This window comes from Mastomys coucha, unplaced genomic scaffold (assembly GCF_008632895.1).
Source record: "Mastomys coucha isolate ucsf_1 unplaced genomic scaffold, UCSF_Mcou_1 pScaffold1, whole genome shotgun sequence".
Lineage (NCBI taxonomy): Eukaryota > Metazoa > Chordata > Mammalia > Rodentia > Muridae > Mastomys > Mastomys coucha.
Window position 1 is genome coordinate 79,373,127 of NW_022196891.1, and position 27,561 is coordinate 79,400,687.

General features: G+C 43.6%; 1 protein-coding gene across 5 annotated transcripts in view; it reads left to right on the plus strand.

Moving 5' to 3' along the window:
- Window positions 1–18,798: 18,798 nt before the first annotated feature.
- Window positions 18,799–27,561, plus strand: part of Tp53bp2 (tumor protein p53 binding protein 2) — a 60,130-nt gene continuing 51,367 nt past the window's right edge. For 2 of the 5 annotated variants that reach the window (XM_031337245.1, XM_031337253.1), the window contains exon 1: window positions 21,587–21,886. In XM_031337245.1, the coding sequence (XP_031193105.1) occupies window positions 21,860–21,886 (27 nt within the window). In that variant the 5' untranslated portion in view covers window positions 21,587–21,859. Of the gene's footprint in view, window positions 18,905–21,300; window positions 21,320–21,586; window positions 21,887–22,406; window positions 22,542–27,561 lie in introns of those variants that run through there. The other 3 variants (XM_031337262.1, XM_031337271.1, XM_031337279.1) reach the window with 3 other exon arrangements.

The following is a 27,561-nucleotide window of genomic DNA, read 5'->3' on the forward strand; positions in this document are numbered from 1 at the left end:
TGGTGTCCTCTTAGGCTTCCTTTTGTGCTAGCCCCTGCACAGTTTGTCTGTGTAGTATATCCATCACCCATTGACACTAGCAGTCTGGGCTGGATCCGCCATCCCGGGATGATTCCCCCAAACAGAAGCTGATTCTAGAGCGTGGATGACAGGGAATCAAAGTACAGGAAAGGAGAAAGTAAGACAGAAAAAGCAGGGGCTGGAGAGATGGCTCAGCAGTTAAGAGCACTGACTGCTCTTCAGAAGGTCCTGAGTTCAAATCCCAGCAACCACATGGTGGTTCACAACCACCTGTAATGAGATCTGATGTCCTTTTCTGGTGTTTCTGAGGACAGCTACAGTGTACTTACATATAATAAATAAATCTTTAAAAAAAAGAGAGAGAAAAAGCAGAAAAGCCAGCATAAAGATGGGTAATGGTGGGCACAATCCTTGGGCCATAGAGATGTGGTCTCAGGGGAATCATGAAGGAGAGTTAGAGAATGCTTAGAAAAGTCCTGCTGAGGGAGAAAGGACAGACATTCACTCAACACTTATTTCTACTGGTTGAGGAGAACACCCTGTACTCCCTTCTGGTCTTCATTTGCCCTGTACCACAGTGGGCATCCAGAGTCCTAGAGAAAACCTCAGCCATCAGCAGAACAACTCAAGTTTGTCACCTCAAGTCACAGGTGGTCTGATGCGATACAGTTCACCCTTCTTCCCAGCATCTGGTTACTGGGCAGCTGAGATAGCGTTCTACTTGATCTTCCCGTCTCTGTATGTCTGCGTCCAAACTATCCTAGACCCAATGGTAGCTGACTCCTCCTAACAAACACCTCTTATCAAGTGTCCCTCTGCTTGAAAATCCTTAATATCATCTTTTCTTCTTTTTCTTCCTCTCCCCTCTCCTCCTCTCTCTCCAAGACAGGGTGTCTCTGTGTAGCCCTGGCTGTCTCGGAACTCACTCTGTAAACCTGGTTGGCCTCGAACTCAGAGATGCACCTGTCTCTGCCTCCCAAATGCTGAGAAGGGAGCAGCCTGCAAGATGCCAGCTTGGAAGAAGAGAGCCTGCCGTTGTTCTGACTTTATTTTCCCGTTTCCAAAACTGAACAAATACATTTTGCTTGTCAATCTGCTCAGGCTCAACCATTAAGTTAAAGCCCATGAACAGCCATTCGGAGCCTCGAACTAAGGAGACTGGGGTCCAGGGAGGCTCAGCTGGGAGAAGTCACGCTGTTAGCCTGATTGGTGATGACCTGGAGATTCCTGGGAAGCATCAGATTCTAGTGTCCTCCAGGCTCCGAGCGGCTGTGGAAAGGAGGGCTCTGTGTTCTTAATTGCTATTGGCTGGGCTTGTTCTCAGGGTATCTTGGCAATGAAGAACTCGCGGCACTTCGTAGCCTCCTTCACAGCCAGTGTTTGCGACTTGCTCTTTCACCAGTAGGAGAAAAGTGTATTTCCTCCCTCCGCCCCCCAGCCCTTCCCCCTGCTGGCACACAGGGTTTTTCTGTGTAGCCTAGTCTGTCCTGGAACTCACAGAGATCTGCCTGCCTCTGCCTCCCAGGTACTGGGATTAAAGGTGTGCACCACCACCATTGCCTGAGATTTTCACTTCTAAAGGACTTCTTCGATGGGACCAGTCTCACCAGCACATAGGCCACAGAACCATGGGAATGCCGTCTCTCCTACACACAGATTCCATTGTCAAAGGGAAATAAAGCATACAAGGGCGAGTGGGTGTTGGGTTTAAGATTAGAATCCTCCTTCCCGAAGCCCTGTCCTCACTCCTGGTAATGAAGACAGCTTCACCCTCAGCACTTCCCGCTAATGAACTCATTATTCGTGCGCAGCAGCACCAAGATCTCCTTCGCCTCTTCACAGAGTGCAAAGGCCCTTGATTTTGCTTATTTTCAACTTGTCTTAGTGTTGGTTGATTAAAACCTGATTACTACTATGCTTGAAGATATTTTGGAATTTCGTATACTTAAATTTTAAAAAAAGACATATAAAAGGCAAAATGTAAAAACCATGAAAAGAAATGTAAAGTGAAATACGTGAGTATATAAGAAAGTGTGTATTTTATATAATCAATATGGGGAGTAGGGGGAGAGAGCGCCTTTATATACTCACTATGAGGAGTGGGGGGAGAGCACCTTTTGCTATTGTCCCCAGGCTGGTTTCAAACTGCTGGGCTCAAATAATCCTCCTGCCTCAGCCTCTCAAGTGTTTGGCACAGTAAGGGAACATCAGCACCACCAGCTTGAATATAATTTTTGCAGGCATTTTTTTTTATGACCCTTTTTTTGTAATATCTTTTTGGGGTGTTAAATATAAAATGTTATTTCTTTTATTGCTATTTTCTTAAATTCTGTAATGCTTTTATTGTGGAACTACATTTTTAACAGGTGATAAGGTGTATGCCTTTCAAAAAAAATCAGAAAACAAAGCAACAACAAAAAACAAAGATACAAAAACCCTCCATTTAATTGGAATTTTCAAACTCACCCTAGTAGTAAACCTTTCAGTTGGTGTGTTTTCCATTCATATAGTGTGATGACTGATGTATTTAGACTCGTCTTACTATCTCATTTTGTGAATGTGTGGGGTCCGGGAGCTACCTCGAGTGACTTTCTCTGTTAAGACAAATCTCGTGTAGCCAAGGCTTGGCTCAGACTTGCTGTGTAGCCCAGGATGGACCCCGAGACCTTGATCTTATCTTCACCTGTCAAATGCTGGGCGTACACGTGTGGACAACCTCCGCAAGCATTAGAAGACACTACCCTTGTATTGTCACGCTGCTCTATTACATTGCTAATGTCTTTTTTTTTTCTTACTATGATTTTAGGCGTGATATTTTGGAGGCTATCATAATTTTTGACATATATGACATGATTTTTGGCCCCAGCAAAGTTTAAAGTTAACCAGTGCTTTATTTCAGTTTCCTTCCATGTGTAACCCCCATGCTTATTTTGATACTGATTTAATTTTAGGATGCCTTTAAGCATGAAAAAAAACCCCACCCAGTATTATTATTACTCATTAACCATTAAAGGTCAACGTGTTGGATACTTAGATATATTGCTATCTAATACCAATTTGATCACTTTAGTCTTTGTATTGTGTAAGTTTAACATTTTTTTCATCCTTTGTTAATTTTTCAATGAGAGTGTTGGGGTGGAAAAGTTGTTATTTGAGAGAATTTGCTTTTCTCTTTTTCCACTTGTGAATTCCTCCCTGTTGAAATCTGGTGTGTTTGCTGTGCCACGGCATTGCCTTTCCCAGCCTGTAGCAAGTCTGGACTCTACGCTGCTGCTCTTTCAGACTGTCTTTTCTCATCAGTGTATGGGCTTTGAGGCTGAACTTCAAAGTAATACTTTGTTTTAAATGTCGTTCTGTATACTTGTTAAATTTATGCTTCCAGTTTTGTGGCTTATATACATATATACATTCATACCACAAACATACACACCACACATACACTGATACACACTTACACACACCACACCACACATATACATAGACATACACCATACACATCACACACGCACAGATGCACACACACACACACACACACACACACACACACACACACTCCTAAAGAAGTCCTGGGCCTCCTAGTCCTAGTCTCCTCTTAGGAGACTAGGATCCTGAGGATAGAGAGTCTGAGTTGTCCAGAAGAGCTGATTTCTATTACAGCACCACCAACACTGGTAATAGTGGTGCCTAGTGGGGAAATGACATTGGCCGTGTCTGATAATAATGGCAGCTGCTCCTATGGAAGCTGAGTGTGAGCCGGGCTATGGGCTGAACGTTTTGTGTATGTAACCGCCTTTAATTGTCCTGGGAGGTGACCAAATTGATGCCAAATTTAGTGTGGACATCTGGTCAGCATAGCATGCACTACAGCCCAGAACTTCTAGACTTGAGTAGCCCTCCTGCCTCCACCTTCAGGAACTCCAAGCATATGCTACCAAGCCCAGCAAATTTAATTTGACTCTTTTAATTTTCACAGGAACTCTAAATCGAGGAATTCACCTCTTTTATAGATAATACAACAGAGTCTCCTAGCAGCCAAATAAATTGTCTAAGGCCACATATCCATAAAGTAGCAAGGTAAGCTCCTGTTACAGTTCTGTGTGACACTCACGATTTTAACCACTCCATATATTTCTTTGCAAGACTGAAGTTCTTAAACATGCAATGGGCTTTATTTCAGGGAGAAATTTGGCAGATGGGCTAAGTTATCTGTAAACTAATTTGAGTGCTGGAGAGTTAGCTCAATGGTCGAGCACTTACCAAGCAGGTGCAAAGGCCTGTTTCAATCCCATGAATAAAGGTGGCTAAAAAGAGAAAATAGTTTCCTTCTGCCATGTGTGAAAAATATGTGTTCACGGAGCATCAGCTAGTCTTTGTTTTCTCTTTTGAAAAATTTCTTTTTTTTTCTTTTTGAAAAATTACACCATTTCTCCCTTTCTTTTCCTCCTTCCAAACCCTTCCATATACTTCTTGTTCTCTTTTAAATTCATGGCTTCTTCTTTCCTTAACTGTTGTTACACACATTCTCTATATGTATATCTATACATACACATGTATATTTGTATATAATACATATATGCATTTCATATATGGACATATAGATAAATATACACACATATATGTATATGTATATATTATGCATGCAAACATATGTATGTATGTATGTATGTATGTGTGTGTGTATGTCTGTGTACATATATTCCTAAATACATAGATACAACCTGCCCAGTCTGTATAATGTTACTTGTATCTATGTTTTCAGGGCTGATCACTTGGTATCTAGAAACCAAATGGAAGGCTCCTCCCTGGGGAAGGCTATTTCTCTCTCTCAGCATCCCTTGGTTGCCTGTAGTTCTTTGTCTAGGGTTGAGGCTCTGCGGGCGTTTGTTGTCTTATTTTGAATGTCTGTTGTTGTCGTCGTCCTTATTCGGCTCCTATTCGGGCAGTCACGACGATCTCTGATCTCTGTCCTACATACCTTGCTGCCCAAGAACTGATACATTAAATGTGCCATTTCCCAGCCTGTTGAAAATTTCCTTCCGGCCATTCTCTTCTGTACATTCTCTTCTCTTGAAAATGTATTCTCAAACTTACTTAAAAGTCATAGTTAGGCATCTGGCATTATCTGAAAGGAACCACCTACCTTACCGACCGGCAGACATCTCTCATCCACCCAGACTGGCAAACATCTCTCATCATCTTTAGGCTCAACCAGTTTTAGGTTCACAGGCTCACCTTGCCTATATCTTCATCTTCATCTCTCCTTCTCACAAGCTGCTTGTCTCTCTAAACCCAAACACATTCATCCCCAGAGGAGACTGTGCTAACCCGGATGCTGCCGCTGATCCAGTTACAAGGCCCCTGCTCATCCCAGCCTTGTCTGCTGGGAGTTCCCAGGCTGCTATCCGGGTCAACAGGTTCTTCCAGTTAACCTCCAGTCCACAAAGCTGCTTCTTGATAGTTCCATGTGATATGTGGTGTCCTTGTTGGGACGTTTAGATCTGTATAATGTACATGGGCTCATCTTAGGACATAGTAAATTATAGCCCTTTCTATGGTGACCTAAGACTTTTTGATAAGCTTGAATGTAGTAGAAAAAAATCTGCCGCTTAATGACCTTTAGTGGACATTTGTGGCCATATAAAGAATCAGGTAGCTGGGCAGTGGTGGCGCATGCCTTTAATCCCAGCACTTGGGAGGCAGAGGCAGGCGGATTTCTGAGTTCAAGGCCAGCCTGGTCTACGGAGTGAGTTCCAGGACAGCCAGGGCTACACAGAGAAACCCTGTCTCAAAAAAAAAAAAACAAAACAAAAAAAAACCCAACCAAACAAAAAACAATAACAACAACAACAACAACAACAACAACAACAACAAAGAATCAGGTAAACTCACCATAAAAAACTTCTCTCAGACCTTATAATTTTGGTAACATTTGTAAAAATGGTAAAATTCTGTAAAAATGGTAAGAGCCCTTTGAGGAATGGGTGTTGGCTGCATCTACTATATCTTCACGACACACACACTTTGAATATTGCAGCCTTGAGCATGCTAACAGAAGTCATGTTCTTAGGATTTGCTGCTCCTGCTGCCTCCATTGCAGCTGAGAGGCGCTCCTTGGGGTTTCTCCCAGCATCAGAGGGCATTATAGCTCAGGCGCTCCTTGGGGGTTCCTCCCAGCTTTAGAGGGTGTTATAGCTCAGGCGCTCCTTGGGGGTTCCTCCTAGCTTTAGAGGGCGCTATAGCTCAGGCGCTCCTTGGGGGTTTCTCTCAGCATTAGAGGGCACTGTAGCTTAGGGACCAGAAGCCCTTGTGCCCAGTTTAGGCCGAGGTGAGGCAGTTGGAACTGGAGCTGCCTTTGTCGTAGGCAATCAGAAAACTGGACAAACTGGATGAGGGAACTGCTCCCTGGAGCTTGGCCGAAGACAGATTGGAATACTTTAGGAAAGAAAACTGACGGAGCAAGAATGCTCTCACCCAGAGAATAACCTCTAAGACTATGGCATCACCAGGGAGAGCCCTGGCTGAGCACAGGAGAGAGCTCCCTTTTGAGCTGAGGAAGCAGAGGTAGGAGGAGTTGGGGCTGCTGACCTGGCTTTGGTCTATGGGACGGGATGGTAGAGATGAGGGGCATTTTGCAAGGAACAGAAAGTGATAATTACAAGACATAAAAACTAATGAGACAGAAGAGGCCAAGTTAATTAAATGGAGGGAAAGGCGGCTCTCTAGTCCATAAATTTTTCGTGGGAAGCTAGATATTGATATAAGAAAAATTTATTTGGACCTTTTATTTCTCTCTATATATACATATATACATACATATATATATACATGCATACATATATATATATATATATATATATATATATATATATATATAATTACTAAAATGGATCACAGGTACAAAATTACAGAAGTGCTAGAAGAAACCTAGGGGGAAGTCGTCTAAACTTTGGTTTAAATAAGATTCCTTAAATAGGATACAAGAACCTACAAAAGGGCTGGTTAGATCGCTCAGCAGGTAAGAGCACTATGTTCCTTTCAAAAAGCCCTCCTATGAGTTAGTTATATGCCTCATAACTTACAGCGCAAGTCTCAAGAGTGTTTTGAGTTGCAGATTATTATTTTTTTTAATTTGAGAATGTTTAAATATGTATAATGAGAGATTCTGGATATAGAACTCCAAGTCTACATATGAAATTATGTTTCATGTATACCCCATACTCATAACCTGAAGGTAATTTTTATATTTTTAGTTCACTCATGGTTTGACTGTGTCCTGTTACAAGAGGTCCAGTGTGGGATTTTCTACTTCTGGTGAGTCAGTAGCAAAAAGTTTTAAATTCCGGAGCATTTCAGATTTCAGATTTTTAATTTGTATAAAGGAAATGAAAAGACAAGAGACCTAAGGCAAAAAAAAAAAAAAAAAAAATTCTCAGTACACATGTGTCCTTAACAACATTTCCCCAAACTATATTTAAAAATGCTTACAGCTCAGGCATCAGGCATCTAACTCACAGATGGGCTTACAGCTCAGGGGTAAGGCACATAATTCACAGATGGACTTACAGCTCAGGAGTAAGGCACCTAACTCACGGATGGGCTTACAGCTCAGGGGTAAGGCACCTAACTCACGGATGGGCTTACAGCTCAGGGGTAAGGCACCTAACTCACGGATGGGCTTACAGTTCAGGAGTAAGGCACATAACTCACGGATGGGCTTACAGCTCAGGAGTAAGGCACCTAACTCACGGATGGGCTTACATCTCAGGAGTAAGGCACATAACTCACGGATGGGCTTCGTGAAATGAAACACAGCAATGACTAGTAGGTACAAAGAAGCTTATCACAAATCAGTAAAAAAATACCATCTGGTCTCTGTGAGTTTGAGATTAACCTGGTCTACATGGCAAGTTCTATACAAACTAGGAATATATAATGAGGCCCTGGATCATCAATCAATCAATCAATCAATCAATCAAAGAGACTTTTGGACAGGAGATAACAACTGTCTCTGAATACATGGAGCAACTTTCATCCATTGCTGGTAAATGTAACCTGGAGAGCTGGCTCAGCGATTGAGAGCACATGCTCTTCTTGCAGAGAAGGTGGGGTTTCCAGCAACCAAGCAGGCTTACCTTAGTCTGTACCTCCAGTTCCAGGGGATCTGACGCCCCCTTCTGATTCTGTAGGTGCCAGGGATCCATGTGGTACATAGACATACATGCAAACTCTCATGCACATAAAATAAAAATAATCTTTTATATTTTTGGTGGTGAACCTAGCCTTTAATGGCTGAGCCATCTCTGCAGCCCAAGAGAAATCTTTTAAAAAAAAAAAACATTAAGAGATTTTAGAAACAGACCATGTGCATCAAGCAAGTGGCTCAGCAGCTCCGCTTCCTAATATTTGCCCAAGAGGAATGAAATGTACTTTTATGAAATGACTTGCATATATGCATTCATAGAAGGGTCATTCATAATAGCCAGGAAGTGTTCCATGTGTCTATGAACAGGTGAATGGGCAGAAACACTGGCTGCATGAGAACAATGGGGCATGACTCAGCATCAATAAGGAACAGATGACTGATGTAGTTAATAAAATGAACGAGCCCCAAATGCGTTGTGCCAGATTATACGGTTTGATCAAAGCGAAGACCTTTAATATCTTTACACACAAGTAGTAGCTATGCGTGGGGATGAATGCACTAAATAGGTAGATCATGGTAGTAGTTTTACTGTCTGTGTGTAGACCAACACATCATGCTGTCCATCTTAAATATATATGGTTTTGTTGGTTATCCCACAGTAAATGGAGAGGAACATGGATAGTATGGAGCAGGAACTCACAGATTTTAAAGATGACAGTGGAAGATGTTAACAGAACTTTCCTCCACACAAGTAAGATGTCATCTTGTTATTGCTTTAAAAATATTTTGTGTCTAAGAATGAACCTGAGAATCTAAAGCTCTCTTCAAGAAAGGGAAGCTTGATTTTGTACTCCGTGATTATGTGCAGGGATCGTTAAGCAACACCAAGCGGACAACAGCTACAGATGTTGAGTGGAAGTCACGTGGAAAGGAATGACCATTGAGCAGTACTGCTTACGTGATATTCTAGGATAGACAAACACAACTCAGTGTCAGAAGGCATATCTCTTACTTCCAGGGTAGGGATATTCAATGAGATGGTACACAAGGATAATGGAAGTGTCATGTAACTTTATCCTGCTGTATTTTCTTTCTTTCTTTTTATTTATTTATTTATTTTATGTGTATGAGTACACTGTAGCTGTACAGATGGTCATGAGCCATCTTGTGGCTGCTGGGAATTGAACTCAGGACGGCCCTGCTGGCTCTGTCCCTGCTCGCTCCTGCGTAATACACTGTAGCTGTCTTCAGACGCACCAGAAGAGGGCATCAGATCTCATTACCGGTGGTTGTGAGCCACCATGTGGTTGCTGGGATCCAAACCCAGGACCTTCGGAAGAGCAGTCAGTGCTCTTACCTGCTGAGCCATCTCACCAGTCCCCAATCCTGCTGTATTTTCAAGGGTTTATATATTTGCTCAAACTAAAAACAATTATACTCTAAAATATATGCACTATATGTATATAAGTCAGACGTCAATAAAGATTATTAAAACAAAGACCTCAGGTATATGTGTCAGGGTAACCAGGCTGTAAGTACTTCTCAGTAATAGATGATATTGGACAAGGCCCTTATTTAAGTTCAAACTCGTTTATCTGTAAATCAGGAATTATGAGGGTTTAATGGGATCCCGAGTTGTGCCTTTCCGGGGTTTGGCATGGGCCTTAACATCAAAGGCCAAGAGTTTTTCCTGATCTTGTCGTTTTCAGAAGCTGCCCCCGTAGATCTCAGGGATCACGTGTACTTCAGTCTGCCCACCATCCACATCTCACACTGGCAAACCACGAAAACCTGAGACAATCGACGCAGACAGATGAAGGCTTGCTTCAGCTCAGCTCTGTGGATTTCTCTCCACAGCCGGTTGGCCCATGGCTGCTTTGGGCATGTGGCGAGGCGGGATATTTTGATGAGAATGTGTGGTGGAGAGAGTTGCCTGTACCGCGATATCCAGGAAGTAAAAAGAGAGACAAAGGTAGGCACCCACGATCCCCTTCCCAGGACACACTGCCAGTGACCTAACTTTCAGTTGGCTCCATCCTGAAACATTCCATGGCCTCTGGGAAGAATCCCTCTGGAGCCTAAGCCCTCAATACGGAAACACTTTGGGAGACATTTCAGGTTCAGACTACTGCATTATTCTCTGGAGAAGCACCTTCCAGTATGAAAACAAGAAGCAGGGCGAAATTGGACTGACTCCCTCTCTGAACCGAGTATGAATTTTGCTTCTAGAAGAAGGGAAGGTTCTGGCTCTTTAAGGGAAAAATCTCATCTCTTGGGGACCAGCTGTCCAGTTTATATTCGGGCTGGCCTGAGTTAAAATGGACTCATTTGATTCGACTAGGTGTCAGAACATCGTGTCTTTCTTGGGGTCACATTTCCCTCTAGTTTCTGCCTTTCTTGTTTATGACATCTTGTCTGGCAGCTGGAGCCTGCCCTGCCCATGACTTGATCATCTGCCACTAACCTTAGGATTACTATCTCAACAGTAACTCCTAGCTCAGCTTTCCAGCCTCTCACCTAACTACCATCCAGTCACAACTGAGCTAGCAGATACCACATGTCTCCTGTAACACTGGCCCAGGTAGCTCCTGCCTGCTGACCATGCCTCCCTGGGAGCCATCAGAAGCCCGGGCTCTTCAGCCTGAATGGCTCTCTCCTCACACCTGGGAGAAGTACAAGAATGTTTGGCAGGCAGCTTATCTGAATCTCTAAGCTGAAGCATCGCAGCTACATTCCTGCCCCCGTGCAAGGGATTCCAGGAAAAGATAAAACATGTAAATGGGTTGAGTTTAGCCTCGGAGTTTCAGATGAGGCTGCATTTTATAACTGGGTGCAATGCCATTCTTTACTGTCTACATACCTTCTTAGAGGAAGCCTTTCTGCTCACAAGAGTTCCTTCCATTTAAATTTATATTTCGGGCGATCTTTGGATGGCCTCCTGTTAACTTAAATGAAATACGCGCTCCAAGAGAACAGTGTGCCAAACCTCCTTCCGTCCGTTTAGGCAGCGTTGCGTGGTGTGGAGTCTGAGCTTCCAGCTTGGGCAGATGTGGAGCTGAGTCTTGACTCTGCTGTTTATCGGTACTGTGGTTCAGAGGCGAGTACCCTGCTCCGCACACTCTGGGTTTGCCTTTGCTCGTTGAACGTTCCAGTATCAACTCTCTCGGCATCTTTGCGCTTGATGTCCTCTCTGCCTGCCACCTTCCTTTCTAGGTCTTCTGAGGGTAGTCCTTGTCCTTCAGATGTCAGTTTAAATGGGACCTTCCTGACCACTGTTTCCAACCCACCGAACTCCAGTCTCTTTGATGTTACCTGACTTCACTTTTCTTTCAGCATTGCTCCTCTTTACTTATTATCTGGTCATTCCAGGTAGAATATGCAGTTTTCACGAGCAGAACAGGCCCTTAGCTGTCTTTTCCACCACCACACACATCTCATCTCTAGAGCTTTGAATTGTACGTACCCACCCAAACAAGGTAAAGGCTTTAGAATTATTTGTGGTTGGCATCTCTAAGCTTTAGTTCCTCTGTAAAATACAGACCACAGTTTTTCCTTTTAGGGTTAGCGAAGGCTAACATTTATGAACAAATGTTACATGGACTTAGTGTCTGTGTGGTATGCATTAAGTATGCTAGGAAGGGCAGGCCTAGGTGCGGCTATCTTTGCCCACTCTTCTCTCCTCTTGAGTACACAAATTCCTCTAGGAACTTTCTACGTATCATATTGCTATATGTACATAGAAGGAACTCAGTGAAACTTGGTGTATCTGTCTATAATTAATTTGAGATAGGGGTCTCACTTGTGGTCCAGGCTATCAACCTAGCCTCCAAAGGAGCTGAGAATACAGGTGCACACCAGTGGGTCTGTTTAAATTTAGTCAAAATAAAATTTCTTCTTTTTTTAATGCAAACCTAGTGATTGTTCTTTTTTTTTTTTTTTTTTTTTTTTTTTTTTTTTTTTTTTTTCTCTCAGCTTGTGATTCTCTGCTCTATGAAGTTTCTCCCAACTGTTCATAGTGGGAAGGTCAGGGAATCAGGTAATTTTGACCAGAGAACTTACACATCTGATTTCATTCATCACTTGCAGGTAGATCTTCCTCTCCTAGACCATACATGCTTTGAATCTTCCTTACTGTGTTTCTCTGGACAGGCCCCAGGCCTGGTGGCACTCGGGAGAGAGGGGCTGAAGGATGAATTGTGACTGGAGAAAACAATGGTGTAGCAATTAAGATTCCAGACCTGAGGCATCAGAGTCCAACTTCTAGCTTCTGCATGGACCTAATGAAAAATGCAGGCAAAGTAATTTACATTATGTGGCTCCAGTTCCTTACTCAGAAAATGAGAATGTAAATATGAATCTCACTATTGCCATAGTGATTGTATTAGTCTCTTCATGTGGCTTTCCTGTAAAAAAGTACCTTTAAGTCTAGATTCCAAATAGATGTGCCCCAGAGAGCACACAAGATCATAGTAGACATCCAGTAGCAGTCACTGAGACTTATGCAAATTAAATATTTTTGGCAAATAAAAACATAATTAAATAGGCAGGAAGAACTCATTGTAGCTGGTCCTTTGTATCACACATAAATTGTAGTAAATATTTGAATAAAATATGTTTAATTTTAATTTTTCAATTTCATAACCTCATGATGTAGCTTTTCTTTCTTTTCAAACGCTGCATCATAATTATATGATCCCTGACCATCATCAAAATGGGAAGCATTTTAGGGCTGATCCAGGAAGGGGTTGAGGTCCCACAGATCTTATTCTACTGGAACTTCTTACGGACATTTAAGAGTTTACCATTTGGGGGTACGGCATATCTATGGCCGTAACACTGAGGAATGAATGTGCAGAGCACCGATTTGAATCTCACAAGGTGCAGACAAATAGCTCATTAATGTGTCATTATTTTGTCTGTTTGTCCTTCACGCTACTGTATCACGAGCCCTGTTTGAAGAAGTAAAGAATTCATGTTCCGTAAGGATGGCAGTCTTGTGGGAGAGATGGAAATTAACTGGAGAGTGCTTGTAACCAAGACTGAGTTTCTGAATCCTCAATGGCAATACAGAGTGTGACAACGAGGCCTTTAGGCGTGTGGTACAGGGTGTGCTGGAGGAAGCGTGGCTGGTAAAGGAGACGGAGAGAAGATGATGGGGCTGAGTCCCAGAGAGGGAGAGGACTGTGGTATGCACTTGGGCTGGAGGGTCGGCACAGATAGACAAGCAGGGAGGATCACCAAGGAAGGGCTATCTGATGGTCTGATCTATGGGAGGTGATGGTAGTTTACACTGTGCGCTGTGCTGGTAGTTGAAGGAGAATCTGAGCTACCTAGGAGACAGAATAGACTAAGAGATAAACAAATTCAAGCATGACTCCCAGGTATGTGGTTTGAGGAAATGAATGCAGTGACATTTACTGTGACAGGACATAGGAAAGGGTCAGGATGGGAGAGAGAGAGAGAGACCATGGGTTTGATTTTAGACATGTTAACCTTGCCAGAGGAAGCAGTTAAGCGGGCAGCTGAATTTGATAAAATACAAACAGCTAGCCCTGTGATGACTGACACATTCTCTCCACCAACTGTCGAATTCTCCACCAACTGTCTAGTGCTTTATATATTACATACGCCTGACCGTTTAACTTTAATTAAAATAAAAGCATTAGAGGACTGGAGAGGGGCTTTCCCAGAATGCTTGGGTTCAATTCCCAGCATCCATCATCCATGTTGGGTGGCTCCTAATAGTGTCACCAGAGGGATCTGACACCACTAGCCTCTGCAGACCTCTGTACACACACACACACACACACACACACACACACACATGCACGCACGCACACACTCGTGTGCACCCACACAGAGCAAGTCTTTAAAACATTTAGTCTCTCTCTCTCTCTGTTCTACTAGTCACCTTTTAAGTAGTCAATAGCTATGTGTAGGGGGTTGGGTGGAGCTCACAGGCAGAAAATGGCCTTGACAAGAAGGTGGATTCGGGGTCTATCCTCAGTACAGGAAAATTAAAGCTCTTTGTAGCTAGCGACTTACATTTCTTTTAACAGCCCCATTCTAGAGCTCAGAGAAGCAGTCTGGGGTTGGGGATACAGAAATTGGTGCCTGTGTGGAGAAGGTTTACCCGCGTAGGGAGAGGGTGGTCATTGAAATGAGGAAATGGAAGGGCTGAGAGCAGTTACCTTCAACACACAAAGGCCAGCAAAGGACAACGGTTTCAAAGGGCACAGAGAAGACGCAGGCAGAGGCAGAAAGAAGAGAACATCCTTAAAAAGTCAGCAGGAAAGTGTGTATAGAGGAGAGGGGAGGAGCCACAGCGCACAGGAGAGGGGAGGAGCCATAACGCACAGGAGAGGGGAGGAGCCACAGCGCACAGCGCTGTAAGGAGCATCAAGGGAGATGAACTCGGAACAGGCTTATTCCATTAGGGAGAGATTCCGGGCTACTCCAGCAAGAGCTGTTTCGGTGGCCGAGAAGCGGATTAGATGGGGAGGGTGAGGTCATGGAGAGAAAACTGACAACAGACGATAAACTCCTCATCCCACAAGCTGTCACTACAATTCCATTTACCGTTTCGTCAGGTGAACAGAGCTCATATTACAGATGCGCCTTCAAGCACCACTTCTACCCCTCTGGGTTACCAATTTTGAGTATATTGTCATGAATATGATGAGGTGCACATAATGTACTTCTCTCTTATCCTGACTACTTTGGAGGGTGGATAAGGGGGTGGGCATGAGAGGGCTCAGCGGAGGCCATGTGGAGGACTATCATTAGTCTTACAACCACAGAATGGGACAGAGGTGGTTTTTTTCCCTTCTCTCTTTCTTTGTTTCTTTCTCCTTTTTTTGGTTTTTTGTTTTGTTTTGTTTGTTTGTTTGTTTGTTTTTCAAGACAGGGTTTCTCTGTGTAGTCCTGGTTGTCCTGGAACTCACTCTGTAGACCAGGCTGGCCTAGAACTCAGAAATCCACTTGCCTCTGCCTCCCAAGTGCTGGGATTAAAGGCGTTTAATCCCACTGCCGGGCATAAGGTGTTTCTTTCTTTCCTATTATCTAGAATTTAGAGAGCATACAAGGAAACAAATGTATAGACCTCCGTGTACCATGCACAGGGTTCCAACCCTACATCCTTCAGCCCCTCCCCACCCATCCCCTCCCCACCCATGCCCTCCCCACCCATGCCCTATCCACAGGAATTGAAAGGTCAAGTCCGAGAGGAACATGGTTACACAGGTGTTGAAAAAGAAGTCATTCTGCTTAGTATACACACACACATACATACACACACACATACATGCACACATACACACATACATACACACACGCACGCACACACAGACTCACAGACGACACACACATACATACACACATACACACATACATGCGCACACAGACACATACATACACACACACAGACACACAGACGACACACACATACATACACACATACACACATGCACGCGCACACAGACACACAGACACACACATACAGATGTACACGTACACGCACACACACACACACACATACATACATACATACACGCACACACACAGACACACAGACGACACACACATACATACACACATACACACATACACGCGCACACAGACACACAGACACACACATACACACGCACACGTACACGCACACACAGTATATCTTGGGCTCAAGTCATTCTTCTGTCTCGGATACCAGAAGAGCTGGGACGACAGGCCATTTCTCCATGCTAGGAAGTAAATACTCAAAGTTTTGCAGGCCATACAGGTTCTGTCGCAACTGCTGGGCTCAGCTGTCCCTCTCTGAAAGCAGCCCCAGACTGTGTAGTAATAAATGCGTGGCTGTGTTCCAATAAAATATTATTTGTAGACTGAAGTTTTCATGTCCTTTTAATGGGATACAAATCTTTGGATTCACTCCTTCATGATTTAAATATGCAGAACCAAACCAACCAACCAACCAACCAAACAAACAACATTTGTGAAGAGGGCTAGGCGGTGCGAGGCTGGTGACATAGGTGTAAGGCACGTCATCCCAACTCCTTGGGAGGTAGAGGGAGAGTCAGGAGAATGGCAAGTTCAAGACCACTCTGGGCAATTTAGTCAGCTCTGCATCAAAATGAAATTTAAAAAATGAAAAGAAAGCCAGGCAGTGGTGGTGCATGCCTTTAATCCCAGCACTTGGGAGGCAGAGGCAGGTGGATTTCTGAGTTCGAGGCCAGCCTGGGCTACAGAGTGAGTTCCAGGACAGCCAGGGCTATACAGAGAAACCCTGTCTCGCAAAAAACAAAACAAAACAAAACAAAACAAAACAAACAAACAAACAAACAAAACCAAAAAAAAAAACAAAAAAAAAAGAAAAAGAAAAAAAGTGAAAAAAAGCCTGGAGATACAGGGCAGTGGTCCTTTCCTGTGTTCATTCAATCGTCAGTACTGCTAGGCGAACACATCAGAAAACAAGCCAAAATAATCTTTTGCTTAATAAGCAATATAAACACTGGCAGAGAGCAGATATGGCCTGGAGTTTGTTGGTTAGAGAAGTGGTTTTCAGCTTGTGGATCGAGAGCCCATTGACAAACCTCTAATTCACATCACAATCCACACAGTAGCAAAAATTAGAGTTATGAAGTAGCAACAAGAATAATTTTGAAGTTGTTTTGAAGTTGTTTAATATAGCCCACAACATGAGGGGCTATATTAAAAAGTCACAGTATTGGGAAGGTTGAGAATCCCTGGGCTAGAGAATGATAGATAGGCGGTGCAAATGCTTGAAGACCTGTCCACGCCAGGAGTCAAGAGTCCATACACCTAGGAGGCAGCTGCACAGGGGATGGGAGGGAGAAAGGCAGAGATGTGCCAAGTACCAACAACTTTGCACTTATCGAAGTTCCCACCATGGTCTAGACAGAAAGTTAAGCTGGAAGCTGCCTAAGGTGTAAGTATTTATTTTTTTACCATCGAGTCTAGTTGGATGTGAGCTTTTGTCTGTGTCATGTGGCCAGGGCGACGTGGCACCGTGGGATGGAGAGGTCATATTTAGGTAGGAACTTCAAAGACTGCAAAGAAGCCTTGCCACGTTGTTAAGTGCTATACTTTAAGCAGGGAATACGAACTTCAGCCCTTCGGTCTCCTTGCCTTTGAATACTGCTCCTGAAGGAGAATGCAGGAAAAGATTGTGTAAAAGTAGTAAATAAAACTAAAATAGCTATGCTTGACAACAATTAATTGTGTATTTCATTATGGAGAGATTTTGAATGTTTCCAGCACAAAGAAACGGTAAATGTCTGAGGCGAAGATATGCAAGTTCCTCTCATTTGATTGTTGGACACTGTATACATATGTTGAAATATATACGGTACCCATAACCATGTACAATAATGATTATTATGCATAAATTAAAAAAATGCACTAAAAGGTTGGATAGATGGGGTGGCTGGGAGGACAATTGTAGCACTACATTGTCCTAGTGCTCCAGGCCTCCACCCTGCCTTCTGGCTCACACCAGTCTCCATCCGGTACAGCTTCATGCCCCTTTCGCTCCTTTAAGATGCCAAACACAAGACGGTCTGAGGCCCTTTGCCTGGCTGTTGTCACTACCCAGAGTCTGTCTCTTCGTCCGTTCATTCCTCCGAGGCCTCCTCTGGTCACCCTGCCGAAAGCACACTATGCAGTTCTGTTCCCTTGAGCGCTTTCTCCTCCCTGCAGCATTTATGATACATCACTCCCTTGCTCATTGTCCAGCTTCTCTACTCAGAATATCAGCTTCAAGAAGGGCTCCCATCGCCTTTAAAATCTAGAATAGCCCCTGGCAAGATCTTGGCACGTAAGAGTGCAGTTTGTTCTCCATATCTGCAGGCCCTGCATACGCAAAGTCGAGCAAGCTCAGCTTGAATATTTTTTTAGGGAAAAATTGTGTCAGACCTGAGCTTGTATAGACTTTTTTCCCCTCTTGTCCTTATTCTCTTTAGCGGATAGTTAAGTATTTGTACGGAATTTACATTGTATCAAATGGAATGACTAATACATAGCTGATTTAAGGTAAACTGGAAGATACGTGCAGGTTGTATGCATTTTGATTGACTGATTGGGTTTTGTCCAGGCTGGCCTCAAACTCTTGATCCTTTGGCACCACACTCCCAGGGTTGTGATTATAAACATGTGCCTCTGAACTCATAATGCCAGGGACTGAGCATTTGATAACGTTAGACATCTAGGGGGAATCCAGTCTTCCATATGGAGGATACAGAGAAATGATTGTAAATAGTCAAATCAATAAGAGAAGTAGGAAGAGGAAGGCAACTGAGGGGAAGAGGGGAGAAGGAAATGGAAAAGGCTCAAGATCTGTCACCTCTATCTTATTGACGAAGGAACATGAAAATGCATCTTCTGAGGGAGGAGAGGAGTCAGGGTTTGGAACATCTGTGGGAAATGGGCCAGCGTAGCATGGGGAAGACACAAGCCAAATACATAGGTAATTGCACTGTGCCTGAGGGTGGGGTGAGGTCAAGAGAGAAGGCAGCTCCTCCCCAACCGGCTTGTGGTAATTTCATTTATCTGTCTTGGACTCAAGTACAGAATTATGGGGTGGGGAGAACCAAGTTGAAGCTCTTGGAGGAGTAAGACTGGGAAGGTGGGAATACAGAAAAAGTGAGAAGCCTGGAAGGCTTGTCTGACCAACTCACCTAACAGCTATTTGTGGCTTACACAGACTTGAGCGAGTGAATGAAGGCACAGGTAAGGTTTCTTCGGTTTCATGCTACTATGATCTAAAAAAAAAAAAAAAAAAAAAAAAAAAAAAAAAAAAAAAAAAAAAAAAAATCCCTCAACTATAAACATAGCTGCTATTTGGCAGCTGGAAATTCTCAGTTGGCAGGAAGTGAGTCTCAGGATAACCTGCCAGCGACCGTCCCTTTCTCTCTCCCTTCCCTTGGGCAGGGTATTTGTGCAAACAGCAGTAAAAACAAACAGTTGGAGTTTATTAGTCACATTCTTCTTTCCTTGCTTCTATTTTCACTGAAATAGTTTTTTTTATTTAACTTTTAACGATTTGTTTATGTTTATTTCTTGTGAATTGCTGTTCTGCCTGCATCTATGCCTGTGTGAGGGTGTCCGAGCCTCTGGAGTTACGGTTGTGAGCTCCCATATGGATGCTGAGGACTGAAACAAAGTCCTCAGGAAGAGCAGCCAGCATTCTGAATCATCTCTCCAGCCCTAGTTTAAAATAATAATAATAATAATTATTATTGTTGTTGTTGTTGTTATTTAACCAAGCCAGTGTTGCTAGTGCTCATAGTAAACCTAGTGTGCTGTTGTATGTAGTCAGTTTTCTGGGAGTAATGAGATAAGTGCCCCGTTCCTTGACCCACTGAGAACTGGAGCATTAATGACCAATAGGAATTCTTTCACTGAGCTGGGCAGTGATGGTGCACACATTTCATCCTAGCACTTAGAAGGCAGAAGCAGGTGGATCTCTGTGAGTTTGAGGACAGCCTGGTCTATGAGTTCCAGGACAGCTAAGGCTACACAGAGTTACCCTGTCTAGAAAAACTAAACCAATCAGCCAACCAACCAACGGAAAACTGAGCAACAACACAAAAAGAAGATTTTGTTTCTTTCTTTCTTTCTTTCTTTCTTTCTTTTTTTTTTTCTGGATGATTATATGTGGACTGGTTTTATTGTTCATTCAACTTTGTTTTGTTCATGAATGGATCCACAGTACATAGAATATCTATAGTATCTGGATAAATTTTACTGAGTAACCCAAGGCCTGGACTTCCTTTACTTAATCCAGGATAATTGTAGCTGTACTAGCTATAATTTCATACTTAAATATAGTGGCTGAGATGGTGTTGATTGGGAGTTTGATGATTTTTTGGGTAAAGGATATGTTAAAGTAAAAAAAAATTATTCTTTTATTTGTTGTTTATTTATTTAGAGACAGAGCATGTAGCCCAGGCTGGCCTCAGACTCCTGAATCATCGTGCCTCAGCCTTCCCAGTGCTGGGATGACAGGCATGTCTCACTACTCCAAACAATGAATGCTCATTTTTCTGTTGTACATCGTATTAAAACCAAGAGTTTATTCATGTAAAACAAGCACTCTATCACTGAACTATGTCTGACTCCAAACCCTTTCTTTCTTTCCTTCCTTCCTTCTTTCTCTCTCTCTCTCTCTCTCTCTCTCTCTCTCTCTCTCTCTCTTTCTTTCTTTCTTTCTTTCTTTCTTTCCAGTTTATATTCTGAGACCTATTCTGCTAAAGCTGCCCAGGGAAGGGAAGCCTTACATTCTGGATCTTCCTGCCTCAGCCTTCTGAGTACCTGGGAATATAACTCCATGCCACAGGTCAATTTATATTTAATTTTTAAAAAAGTGTTATTTGAGGTAAGGCCTTACTCTTTTCGGCTCAGGCTGGCCTTGGAACTCACTGCAATTCTCCTGCCTCAGCCTCCCAAGCGCTGAGATTACTAGTGCATGCCACCGCGTTCCCCTGGCTCCATTCTAGAAGCCACATACATTCAGGTGCTTCATTTCATTTCGTCTTGGGGATTCTCCCGTAACGATACAGAATTCCAAGTGAGCTTGCGCTGGCTACTTCCCGTGAAATAAGGCTTCGTGGAGTTAAGTGTTCCTTGAAGCCTGAGTCTCCCTGGATAATGGACACCACTAGCTCAGCCTCCCTATCAAAGCGAACCCTTGCAAATTTCCCAGCGTGAGCTTCGACTGCGCAGAAAAGATGCTCCTTGTGCTAAGAGTGTTTACAGGGCGTGACGAGCTGAATGAAGAGCGCCCCAGAAAGCTGTTTTACCCATTTTTTCAAATCCTTTCACCGTTCTGCTCCAAACACAGGAAACCTACCACGCCTGTAACCCTGAAGGACTTTTCTCTTTTTACATTATAGACGTAACAGGACTTTTAGACGAGGCCTTGGACATGGCCTGAGGAGTGGAAAGAAGGACAAATCCGAGAGCGCCTTCGGTCAGGAACGTGCTCGGGCCAGGTGCACTAGGGTGTCTCTATCTGGTGGGGCGCTCGGATCCCTCAGGGCTCCCGCCCTGGCCCCTCTGCGTCCGGCGCCTCGTGGCTAGTTCACGGTCCCTAAGGCAAAAAAAGGCTCAAAAACTCTTGAGCAACTCGGAACTGTCAAGGAGGTGAGGGACACAGCCCTGGGCTCCATCTCAGAGTTTTACGATTATTGTTCTCCCGAGGCGCCGCCTTCCCGTGCCTTGGCTCCGCCTGGAGGCGCGTTCGGGAGCAGCTCCGCCGCCTGCACGTTCCCCCCCCGGAGCAAAAGTGCCCGCCCCCCCTGGCACCACCCCCCTCTGGCATGCGCATGCGCCTTCACCGCCACCCCGCCCCTTTCTCAAGCCTTGGGGCGCGCCGTGGGCGGGGCTTGGCGGGGGCGGGGCCAGCGCGGCTCGGTGGGGGCCTGGCCGGGATTAGTTGGTTTCGGCGAGGGGGAGGAGGTGGGAGTCGCGAGCGAGCGCGGAGACAAAGCCGCGTCCCGGAGACCGGCGAGGGGATTGGGCCTGGGGCTCGGTGGCGTCTAGGTCGGCTGAGGGGACTCGAGCGCCGCTGCCTCGCAACAGGTCGGTCGGCGGACGCGCGGCCTCGTTCTCGCTAGGCTTCCCCGTGCCCGCGACCCCCGGGTCACTTCTGCTCGGCCAGGCCGCGGCCAGACCCCCGCTTCCATGCGGTTCGGGTCCAAAATGATGCCGGTAAGAGGGTGGGCGTGCTGGGGCCCGGAAGTGTACAGGGCGTGGAGGGGGGGCGGGCCGGGTCAGCGGAGCCGGTCAGGCTCCGGGCTTCGGGGCTCTGAGGCTCCGTCCCTCTCGGTCCTCGCGACCGTCGCGATGCTGCCCCGCAGGCAGTGGCGGCAGCCTGGGCCGCTGCTGCAAACTTTGCTTCTCGGATGAGACCTTCGGGGAGCCTTGTTTTGAAGGTCAAGAGCCGGGGAACCTTGTTCTTAGCCTATTTCTTTTTCATTGTTTTGAAGCTTTTTACTGAAGTGAAGCGTAACGCTTGAAAAGGCTTGTTTGTCTTTTTCTCTCTGCCAGTTCTTTTTTTTTTTTTTCCTTGAATTTCGATCGGATGTCGGCGATAGCGGCCAAGTCACCCTATCTATCTCTCGGTGGAAACAGGTTTTAGTAAATGCAGCCTTGAAAGTTTTAGTTCGGAGGAAAACTTCTGTGCCCCGCTTCCCTCCCCCCACCCCCCAGCTTTTTCTGCAAGACCTCTAAGAAAGATGAGTGAATGCTTTTGGCATCTGACTTGGCCAGCGTCACAGGTGACTTGCAGGTTGGATGGAAGTGTTTCTGAAAAGCCCCTTAGCGAGCACAAGATCTGGCTGGTTCTGGTGGCTCCTGCAACCGTGTATGTATTTCCTCGTGGGTGCTGTATTTATTTGCTCTTCTCTCAGGCAGGATTAATCACAATCAACTTAAGTCCTTTTTAAAAATAATAGTAATTTCAATATATTTCTTGAAAAGGTCACATATTTTAGTCATATCCATCCCTAAACCCCCCTCAACTCATGTTCTTATAGTATCAGTTGTTTAAGAAAACAAAATGATAAAAACTTTTAACTTTTTTTTTTTTTTTTTTGCTTTTGTAAAATCCAAGGAATGGAGTGTTAAAATTTGTGTTTGAATATTCTATTTTGTTTTGTTTTTGTAATGACACATTCAGAATATACTATATTGTCTCTTTGCCCCTTTGTGCTGTGGAGGGTGTTCCTAAATTTTTCTATGTTGGACACATTCATAATAATTTGGTTATTTGGGTTTAGATAGCTTGGGATGGATACTATTGCTAAGAGTCAAGAAATTTAGAATTGTTAGCATCTTGCCATGAATGGTTTAGTCTTCCTTGTTAAGTTAGGGCTGTGAATGTCTTAAAATACACACCTCGATCATGATAGACTGTTTTGCTAACTTTTTTTATTCCTGGGTTTTTATTTCACTGTTGTGAAAAAACTTTTGCAGATTGCCACCCGCTCCCCCTGAACAGAAAAGAACAAGAATGGGCGTTTTTAGCTGCGGGATGATTTCTTCCGGAAAGATCAGTTTAATATCAGGGTACCCTTTGTTTTGTTTTATGTAGCGGTGTTTTTCTCCAGACTACATAGCAGATTACCAGCATTCTTGTAAACAGTTATGAGTCTTGGGACTAAAGTCACTTCAGCAAGGGTGGTTGGTGGCTTTTCTTGATGTCAGAGTAGACTTTGAATATGAGAGGTGTAGTGTGTCTGCTATAGGAGCTTTGAAACTTGATGCCCTTTGGAATTTTTGCACAGCGTTAGTGATCCAGATGTTTAAGTGATCCAGATGTCTCATCTTTATCATCTGTATCTTGGGGGTGATAGGACGCCAGTTCTTAGGGTGGTTTGGAAGACTCTTTATGGAGTGATTATGAAGGGATTGATACAGTGCCTGGTTTGGAATAGGTGCTAAATTAGCAACAGTGATTAAACATGAGATTCTTAGTCTGTGATAGATAAAAATAGGATACATTTTCATTTAGCATCCCTGTGTTCTGTTTACAAGAGGTTTATTTTATGTATGCCTGTGTATCATGCGTGTGCCTGGTGCTCATAGAAGAGGGTGTCAGATCCCCTGGAAAATAAGTTATGAATGGTCTTGAGCGGCTATTGTAGGTGTTGGGAATTGAACCCGGGACCTCTGTAAGAATAACAAGTTCTCTTAATGGCTAAACCATCTTTCCATCACCCAAGCCTCATGTTGTATATGCCTTCATACATGTGTTGTTAGGGTACTTGAAAATAAAACTTCTGTGTGTGTGGTACTCGGGATCCAACTCAGGGTCCTGTGTACACACTAGACATACACTCTTGTCACTGAGCTACAAAGCCCTTCGGTTCTTTGAGAGAGGATCTTGCAGTGTAGTACCTGGCTGGTGTGGTACTTACTCTGCAGCCCAGGCTGTCCTTTAGCTTACAGCAGTCCTCCTGCAGTAGCATCTGGAGTGCTGGGATAACAGACATGGGCCATCCCAGCATTGGCTTAAAGCCATTTTCTTTTCTTTTCTTTTCTTTTTATTTATTTATTATTATATATAAGTACACTGTAGCTGATTCCAGATGCACCAGAAGAGGGCATCAGATCTCATTATGGGTGGTTGTGAGCCACCACGTGGTTGCTGGGATTTGAACTCATGACCCTCGGAAGAGCAGTCAGTGCTCTTACCTGCTGAGCCATCTCGCTAGCTCCCAAAACCATTTTCTTAAATGTGGTTTTCTTCTTTAGCTTTTACTATGCTTGGAGTTGTAGTCTAGTATGAGTAAGGTTTTGTTCTGTTTTGTTATTACTTTGGAAAACTAACCAGTTTATCAGGAAAAGCATCATGCTAATGAAAAGATGGGCATTCAGAAAGTAGACCAGTTGCCTTGGTACGCTTTTTTAAATGTAAAATATAATTTATAATCTTACAGTTGTAGCTATTTTCAAGTGTAGTTCTGTGGCACTGAGCATGTCCCTTGGTTTGCTCTGGAAGGCATTTTTGAGTTCTACTAATTATATTAAATATATACACGAACAAATGGTATTCATGTATTTTGTTATCAAGTAGTGCAGACTCAAGTAGTTTTCCTTTACGTGGCACATGAAGTGATAATTGGCTACAAACCCAGCAGTGAAGATGCATTTTAGCAGGCTAACTAAAAATAAGTAGGGAGTCACAGTGGAGCTAATGATAGGGTCCCCTGCAAGAGGGAAGGACGGTCACTCTCGTTTTCAGATACCTACCATGGTTAGTATCCCTTGTTCTGCGGCATCCCCACCACTTAGTGAGGAGAAACTGATTTCATAGTAGACCCCTTACCTTCATTTAGGAGGGTTATTTGTACTTGGGGAGAGCGGCTTTTTAGTATTCCATTCATTGTAATCGATTTTCAAACGGAGGCAATTACCCAAAACAAAAGTTCTCACCCACTTGAAAATGATACTAGATTTCTTTTATGTATTACTTTCACTTGCTGAAGTGTTACATGCCAACAAAAATATGTTTCTATGGAGGAGCTTACACCTGCTGCTCTTTTCAGAATACAGTTTCATGAAAATTTCTGTTCATATCTGCTATTGAAAGAGGCAAGTTGAAAAGCAAACATTGCCTATGGAAAGCCCCACCCCACAGAAGGCCGGAGGGCTTGGATTTGCCTGTATGGGAGCGAGCACTTGGCATGCTTGTGTAGACTGTGGGCTCTGCTGCCCTAGATTGTCTGCCAGTGTCTTGTACACAGTGTGGCCATTGTGAGTGAGGAGCTGAACTCGAAAAGATGATTTCATTTTAATTATGTTTAAATGGCTGTGTGTTCCTGGTGGCCCTAATGTTCCTGGTGGTGACTGTCCCTGCATGTGCAATCAAACCGGATGTCATCATACCTTAGGTAATGTTTTCCAGACACAGCAGCTTATTTTGAAAGCTAGTTGACCTGACCATGGGTTAGTTTTAAATTTGTGCCGTGTTTTCTGTCAGTGCTGCAGGGGCGTAGTTACTTAGAGCTGTCTTGAAGAGCTGGAAAACAAAATCTGATTCTTTGAGCTTCTGGCATTGGGTTATCACAAGGACTCTTTTAGCGCTTTGGCACGTGGTCAACAGCTTCTCTGTTTCTGTAGGTTTCACTTTGTGCAAAGCCTAACTTCTGCTTAATACTGTATTTTTAAAAGTCCAGTTTTATTTGCCAAGATTTTCCAAGCTGAAATTGTGTTTTTCTGAGTTACAGATGTGGAGCATTGAGGCTGTGTGGTTGTGCAGTGCTCTGAAAGAACTCCTTCCAGCCAAAGAGGAAGGCAGCATGTGTTGGGTTTCATTTCAGATTGAAGTCCGGGCTAAGTTCTTGAAAATGAATTCCTGTCTCTAGAGAGTTGGAATTATCAAAGGCTGTTGAATCATCTGTTTTAAAAAATGTGCAAAAAAAACCCCTCACATTTCATGTGTTTCAGTTTTGTGGCCTTGTGATTTCAATTGTATTACATGTGAAACACATTTGAAAATTTCTGTTTTGTTTTGTTGTTTTTTTCCTTTCAGAGAAGTCAGATGTAGTATAAAGATTAGTATAAAGAAATGTAAACAAGTATGCACTGCCCCATATTTTAAAAATTCAAGTGAATTAGCTTATCTGGAAGGGGCCTTGGAGGGTCATTCTTGCCCTACTAGGAAGAGCTGGCAGGCCCCTCTGCCTCAGATCCTGAGGACTTTCTGCACTGGAGCTGGTAAGGAATACTGTTGCCCCTTATCTCTTGGTGATCTGCTGCAGTGTGGCACTCCTTAAAAAGATTTCTAAAAGCTGTCCTAACACGGAGCCTTTGTGAAGGCTGCAGACCCACCAGGTTTTCTTCAGTTCAAACAGGATAACTGTGTAGCAGCGCCTGCTGGTCTGATACGTTCATGTGTTATAAACCTCTCCCTGGATTTTTCCACTACCAAGTATCCCAAAGAATACTTGTTAGTTAGGCATGGGATGTAAGAGCCTAGGAATCCAGAGTGTTCTTTGCAGCTCATGCCACTTAATCAAGTCAAACACTAAAGACTGGGTTTTGATAATGTGCTAGGTACATTTTTCTCTAATCAGTTAGAATGAGAAAATGTAGATAAAATGACCACTTTTGAAGTGTATTCCTAGTTGGAGTGGTAAATAAGACTTTTAGGACTCTATTGAATGTAGAAGTTTTGGTTACAGGAGCTCTTTAGGGAAGCAAGAAGCATGAGGAAGGCGGCATTATCAAAACTCTAAATCCTGGGTCAGGTGGCAGTGGCCCACACCTCTATTCCTAGCATTCAAAAGGCAGAAAGAAAGACACGTGTATCTCTGAGTTTGAGGTCAGCCTGGAGTACAGAGTGAGTTCCAGGACAGCCAGAGATACAGAGAAACTTTGTCTGGCAAAAACAAAAACAAAAACCAGAAATACTAAGTACTGTTTTATTAGAGAAATGTGACATCTTAGTTGAGGGTAAGAAACATTGCAAGTATGGTTTTTTTGGTTGTGATAGCTTTTTTCTATGTAAACTCACTTAAAAGATGTTTTGTTTAGATTACACTAGCACCAAATTGTCAATGAAAATAAATGCCCAGTTGACTGATCATAGCAACTGGAGTTCTGGGACATGGAAGTTGCTTTCTTAGTAAATTTTTAAAAGATTGTGTGTCTGTGTATGTGTGTGTGTGTGTGTGTGTGTGTGTGTGTGTGTGTGTGTGTAAGAGTGAATGTATGTGCATATGAATGGAGGTGCCTGTGAAGGCCAGAGGTACGAGATCCCTTGGAGCTTAGAAATTTAGGTAGATTTCAAACATATCAATGAAAAACCCTATAGAAACATAGTGTTAGAGAAAATACAGTAAACAATTGTAAAGTATCAATTTAAGCTACTGGTGATA